The 6,782-nt window shown below is 39.4% G+C and overlaps 1 protein-coding gene across 1 annotated transcript; it reads right to left on the reverse strand.

The window, feature by feature from the left end:
- Positions 1–731: 731 nt before the first annotated feature.
- LOC122941724 (keratin, type I cytoskeletal 17-like) lies at positions 732–5,652 on the reverse strand. The gene is made up of 8 exons (XM_044299131.1): positions 5,464–5,652; positions 4,751–4,833; positions 3,774–3,930; positions 2,907–3,065; positions 2,189–2,314; positions 1,885–2,099; positions 1,370–1,401; positions 732–957 (listed from the first exon to the last, which is right to left on the reverse strand). The coding sequence occupies exons 1-8, from the start codon at positions 5,635–5,637 to the stop codon at positions 854–856; spliced, it is 1,050 nt and encodes a 349-aa protein (XP_044155066.1). The 5' UTR covers positions 5,638–5,652; the 3' UTR covers positions 732–853.
- Between the last annotated feature and the right edge of the window lie 1,130 nt (positions 5,653–6,782).

The following is a 6,782-nucleotide window of genomic DNA, read 5'->3' on the forward strand; positions in this document are numbered from 1 at the left end:
TGGGAAATGTAGGCTGCATTAGGGGAGCCACATTAGAGGGACAGAAGGAGGCAAGAGAACAAACGAACAATAAATGGCACTTTAACTGACACAGGTATTTAATGGCTCTGTCCACCTTCAGGAAACAAATTTATGATTGCATTTTCCTCACTTTGGGCTAAAAAATGTGTATTTATTAAAAATGTTCATCCACTTCTGAGATACAATATGTTTACAAGTTGTCACTTGCTGTTTTCTTTGAATCCCATCATCTGATTGCTCATATGTAGCTCTTATCTCTGATCTCTTGACCTCCTAAACACTTATTTAAACCATATTCTTGTTAGTTTGATAGGAATTGAGCTATAATGAGTGTTTGTGAGGTCATGAGATCAGAGATATCAGGGCTACAAATGAGCTATTGGATTATGAGTGTCACCCGCAATTCAACGGAGGCTCGTTCCCCGTGCAGCCTGCTATTGGCTGCACCCCCTCCCACGGATGTTTTGTGGCTGCCAGGGTGTCGGGGAGCGGGGTAAGTATAACCTGTATGAGGTGCCTGGGCATTTTAGTGGGCATTATTGAGGTTGGATAACCCCTTTAAGCCACCAAGAATACTCAAGGACCTCTACATTATTCTTTAATGCACCATAATAGCCTATACTACTTTTACAATTCTCTGTAGTGTAATTTGTAGTTACTTAATGAAACTTGATAGAAATAAATTGCAAGATAAACTTTATTGAGTATTAATAGAATATAGATATAGATGCACCCAGCTTCCTGCATGGATTAACTGTATTACAAAAGCATGTGCAGATCATGTCATTATCAAATATTGGCACAGATGTTTGATTTATAGGTCTGTAGTTGGCTACATGTTCAGCTTCTCCTCTGTTGCTTTCACCTTCTGCGACACAACCTTGCCGTTGACCACTTCTTCTACGATAGTTGTGACTTTCCTGGTTTTGTTTGCCTCTGAAATAGAATATAATGTTATGTTATGGTGGTTACTTTTCTGCTGCTTGCATTTGGCAGCTACTAAACCTAAGACTGCGCTAAAATGATGGAATGGACTGACTGCATTTTCTAAAAGGGTTTTCTGATCAACTAAATCCCATTCCAAGGAGGTACACCTTCAGAAACCCCCGGCAAAGAGTTAAAATTGCCTGGGAAGGTGCAGCTGCCATTGGCTTCTGACCAACAAAAAATTGCTGGATGGTTTGGGACTTTAAGAGAGAGTTTCTGTTTGTCTCTGGCTTACATGAGCATGGGGGTAGGAGTAGGGAATCATAGTCTATGACATCCATGTACATTAATGGGGAGTATGGACAGGTTTGTTGTCCTAAGAACACAATCCTGAAAGTTTTTGTTTATTCAATGTACATACCTTTCACGGGGACTGGTTCTTTGTGTTGCCATCTTTAAAAAAAGAAAAAAAAAATTGTTTATACCATTATTTTATCATTATTGAACAGATTAGGTGATCCTTTCATATGTCACTGATACTTGTGAGAAGATCACATTGGAGTAGTCTCTGATCTCCTACCACACTAGTTTTTAATTTTCAAGCTCTGTATAGAGAGCTCAAACTCCTTTTGTAGACATCAAGGAGACAAAATCGACAAGCACAGTCAATGGTATTTGAACCCCTGTAGAGTCCTTATGCTTTGAAATCAGTGGCGATCTTCTCACATATATTTATGGTATATCAGAAGATAACTTTTTACAAGATTGCTCACCTAGAAAAGTCTCCAATAGTGCCCAATAAATTAAATAATTGATACATATACCACAACATTTATTGCTCTAGTATCTTCTGTTGTATTACCCATTGATTCCATCCATCAGTGAGTCCAAACATCTATTCATGCATACAGCATATAATCCATTGAAAAGACTTACGATTCTCCATCAAGTAGTCTGCGGTAAGTCTCAATCTCCCTTTCCAGCCGGGTCTTGATGTCTAGAAGGACTGTGTATTCTGTGTTCTGCCTTTCCAGATCACTGCGGACCTGACTCAACTGTTCTTCAATATTTCCTACATAACTCTGCAGTTGTGCCAACTGTGTACTGTAGCAACACTCTGTCTCAGACAGGGAGCACTCCAGCGATGATTTCTGTTTGGGCCAGATAAAAGCACACATTGCATACTTTGCTACACGTATTTAGAAATCCTAGTATAAGCAATCAAAGGCATTAGAATTACCAGGGCGAACTGTGCTTGAAGCTCAATCTCCAACTCTTGCGCTGTGCGTTTCAGTTCTGTAAGTTGGGATTTGTGGGACTCAACCTTTTCGCTGCTATGGGAAATCTCTCTGTTCAGTTCGGCACTCTACAAACACATGAAAAATGTTAATGAACATGTTGTAGGCTGGATCTTAAAGGGGTATTCCCATTTCAGACATTGATGGGTTATCACTAGTATAGGCCTTCAATGTCAGATAGTTGCTAAATTCCATGCCTCTGTGGCCTGCTCCTATCTCCATAAAGGGCCTCATGAAGTGAAAAAGGGCGCACTGTGCAAGCGCAACCACTCTCCATTCACTGGTATAGGAATTCTGAAAATAGCCCAGGCTCAGCAATTTCCAGCAGTCCTATACCTGTGAATGGAGAGGCAGCCATGCATTCGCGGTGATCTCTCCATTTACCACTATGGGACTTCTGAAAATAGCCGTGCGCACTTGCTCAGCTATTTTCAGAACTCCCATAGCAGTGAACTGAGAGCATGCTGCACATGCGTGGAGTGCCTTCCTTCACTTCAGGACCCCTGTTCTGGAGATAGGAGCAGGTCCCAAAGGTGTGACCCACCCCTTTCTGACATTGATGGCATATCCAAGCAATAAGGCAAAATATTAGCGTCTGAGATGGGCAAACCCCTTTGAGCCACCTATTCTTATCATGCATCTGTACATTCGGTATTTTACCTTTTCATTGAACCACTCTTCAGCTTTTCTCCTATTCTGTTCAGCAATTTCTTCATACTGAGATCTCATGTCGCTCAGGAGTCTGCTAAGATCGATTCCTGGAGCTGCATCCATCTCCACATTAATATCCCCCTTCTGTCCTCTCAATGCCTTCATTTCCTGAGACAGGATTATAGTCCAATATGAACATTACACAAGGCCAGATAAACAAAGAGGGGAATTTATCATGAGGGGAAAATTTGAAGTCAGTTTTGCTTGAATCTTCGTTGATTGACAAGGCCAGGAGTGATGACGTTTACACTGCCTGGCCATGTCAAAGTGGAGAAGGTGCGGCAGTTGCAGAGAGAGCTGAGACTCTAGGTATAACAGCAACTCCCTTGTTGCTCCTAGAGGCTCATTTGCATATATAAAAAAAATTCTCAGCAATGTGGGCACATATGAACATGGGACCAACACAGATGCCTTCAGCTGTCAAGCGCACATGTAACAGGTCAGCCAGTATCATAGGTACAATCTGCTGACAGATGCCCTTTAAAGGGGTTCTCCCCTTTTTAGATATTGATGACCTATCCCAAAGCTTATTAGCCATGAGGCAATTTTTTTTAGTTTGAAAAATTTATAGCCCTTCACCCATATTCATGTTTCTATTTTGATACAAAATATTGGCAAGACTACAAAAACTGAAAGCCAACAAACATAAGGTACGTATCTATTATAGACACAATGGGCCAAAGTACATGACAAATCAGATCCAGGTAAAAATATCTACTTTGTGTTAAGGAGTATGAACTATTAATAGTTGGTCATTTTAAATAACTATATGGTTTTCTGAGGTGGACATAATGCATACTGTATCATTTATGGTACCTCTTCGTGGTTCTTCTTCAGACAATCAATCTCTTCCTTCAGGCTTTCAAGCTGGGATGTAAGGTTGGCTTTAGTAAAGTTTAAGTCATCCAATACTCTTCTTAGACCACAGATATCTGATTCAACGGTCTGATGAATGGAGGCCTCATTCTCGTACCTGAAATGGAGCTACTTATGAAACCCATTCATACATACTTCGCCTAATTACATGGTGAAATATAGTGAGGGTAAATTCTTCAGCCATACACTAAAGATAATTTTCAAATGATCATTCAGCCGATATAGTTATTCCCCCTGAATTGAACAAATACATGCACGCTCACAGAGGTGTACACAGACCTCATAGGGCCCCATAGCTAAACATAGTAAGAGCCTCCTGCACCTAGTTTCCCCATGTACGTGCGTCAATCACTCCCAGGCAATGCGGAACATGCACAACACCCCAGATTTATGTTTTTTTAATGAAGTGGAAGAAATTTTAATTAAATACAAATTGCAATAAAAAAAGTTGCTTTCGGTCTCACCCACTTTATTCTACAATTATGTTGGAAAAAGCAGGTGCTTCAAATATATGATGCGCATTCTGAACACCATATTTCTCAGTGTATTCACACCAGAAAACTGGCAAAAATGCATCGATAAACCTGCTACTCTTCTATTACAAAGCTAGCTGGCTGCCTGAAGCCACCACTAGATGGAGCTGAGTGAATAGGAATTAAGATAACTACAACGGAAGCTGTAATAATCTATTTGCTCCCCCTAGTGGCCACTGCATTGAAATGCATGTTTCAAGCAGGGAAGAAATTAATCAGTTCTGTGCCATCCCCCCAAGCCCTATAGCAGTCGCATGGTCTATCTCTATTGCAGGGATGCTTAGCAAATTTTTTTGAAAATTGGTGGGTTCAGACATCTTTATTTAAGAAATAGTTAATCTAATATCTATTATGATTCCAAAAAATGACTGTGCTAAAACTTACTTCATTCTGAAGTCTTCTGCTGCTAACTTGGCATTGTCAATCTGAAGAACAACTCTGGCATTTTCAGTGCCTTCTGCTAAAATCTGAAGAAGACAAGAACATTAATTGAATTCATATCTAATCCTGTGAACAATGAATAAATATAAAGATGTTATTATGTTAAGAAAACACAGCCAAAGCACCAACTCCAGGTTTATGAAGTGCTGTCAATTTGAGATATCCTACTGAAATGTAGGAAAAGAATGGTCTGGTGTGGCCCATAGCAGGGATTGCTGGAACACTAATTCTGCTTTGGGAGATTTTGAACAATGCTCTCTGTATCATGCTATTTAGATGTTTTCTCCTGTCACTATTGATTGTTGTCTCCCTAAACAGTATTTTAGTGAGGCTACTGTGATGGCTTCTCCAAGCAAAAACCTACTCTCAGCTGATGATGTCCAAAAGACTGGTACAGATCTTTCCACAGATGGATATCACTAATTCTAATACTCCATATGAATTGAGACATTGAGATTTAGATTACTACAGATTAAGGCTGTTATGGGCATTGACAAAAAATAACATACATATACAAAATAAAGCATAAGTCAGCTTATATAAGGGGAAGGAAAATAACCTAAAATGAAATTATTATCTGATAACCCTATAGTCCGAGAAAGAAAACAAATACTTTGATCTTTCCTTGACAGACTTGAATTAGTCAATACATTTACCCTTTTTTTGAGGTCTTCAATTATAGCGAAATATTTGCTATAATCCCCCGGGATTGTCTTCGACTGGTGCTTGATGTACCACTCCTTGATCTTGGCTTCAAGGTCAGCGTTAGCATTTTCCAGGGCCTTGACTTTGTCCAAGTAGGAAGCCAGTCGGACATTAAGGTTTTGCATGGTCTCCTTCTCTCCTCCATGCAGAAGGCCATCATTTCCACTAATGTTTCCGACTGCAAAGTGCTCAGATCCTTTAGTCAGGTCTAAAGCTAGAGCATTGATCCTGTGGTTACTGACACTGCCACTAACTGATGTTCTGACAGATCCACTTTTCCAGTTACAAGACATGGTGTAATATTTGAGGTACGAGAACCTGAGACCTGAGGAACCTTTTGTTATATTGCACGTCTTAGCCTTGCTAGCATAGATGCTTTTATACTAGTCATGGTGGTGGGTGTAGTTAGCTCTTTTCCTAATGTTTTTACCATAAAACAACTCATAAATCCTGTTGGATTAATGTAAATTGTATGTAAAAATAGTTTCCTCGCTTGGTTTTGTTTTCTCAAATCCCCTCGGGCTGTCTGCATTTTCCCCATTGTTATTGCTTAGTCTCTTTTGACATAAACCTGACTCTATTTTATGACTTTGAAGTTTGCTATACTTCTTTGTGACATTGAGGACAAACAGAAATTTGTGAAAATTATAATTATGTGATCTTTTGTATCAAATTGTAAAGAACTGTCTAGACAATAACTTAAGGATTACTTATATTTTACTATTTGGAGTTCTTAGTTTGGTCTTGTGCTTGATTATCTCCTTGTAGAAAAGCTTATACTTTATACTAATGGAAAAGTCAATGCAAACAACTTTATTTCTACACCACTGGTATATGTTGTTACTACTACACCCTTTTCTTCCCCATTGTAGGAACTATGTGGATTTCTCAGGAATCAAACTTGTGTGAACAATCTGGGTCTACAAAATAAGCCTTATTTGAAGAAACTTTCCATAGACATCTACTGTATAAGGCCTCTATCACAGTAAATTGTAGATGTTTGTTGTCCATGGTCTCCATGGACCTCTCTTGTATCCAATGACTTTAATTTATGTATTCACACATGAGTGGTTTTCCGTGTTCTGTGTGTCTGTGCTGACAACTACAGAAGCATGCCCTATTTTTATCCATGATGCCATCCATGTTTGGTCTGGTTTTCACCGACTGTTGCTACAATATGCTCTGGAAATAAATTTTCAGCCTAGCGGTATTCAAGGAATATGGATGATACATGAAGGGCAAAAAATGGACACACAGACCAAACACGGAT

Source organism: Bufo gargarizans, chromosome 6, assembly GCF_014858855.1.
Source record: "Bufo gargarizans isolate SCDJY-AF-19 chromosome 6, ASM1485885v1, whole genome shotgun sequence".
NCBI lineage: Eukaryota > Metazoa > Chordata > Amphibia > Anura > Bufonidae > Bufo > Bufo gargarizans.

Coding starts and splice junctions, on each gene's coding strand:
- LOC122941724 (XM_044299131.1), bottom strand. CDS start 5,637: ATGCAAAACCTTAATGTCCGACTGGCTTCCTACTTGGACAAAGTCAAG. Junction 3,066..3,773: donor TGAAGAAGAACCACGAAGAG/GTACCATAAATG, acceptor ATCCTGTCTCAG/GAAATGAAGGCATTGAGAGG. Junction 1,402..1,884: donor AGACTACTTGATGGAGAATC/GTAAGTCTTTTC, acceptor CTTTTTTTAAAG/ATGGCAACACAAAGAACCAG.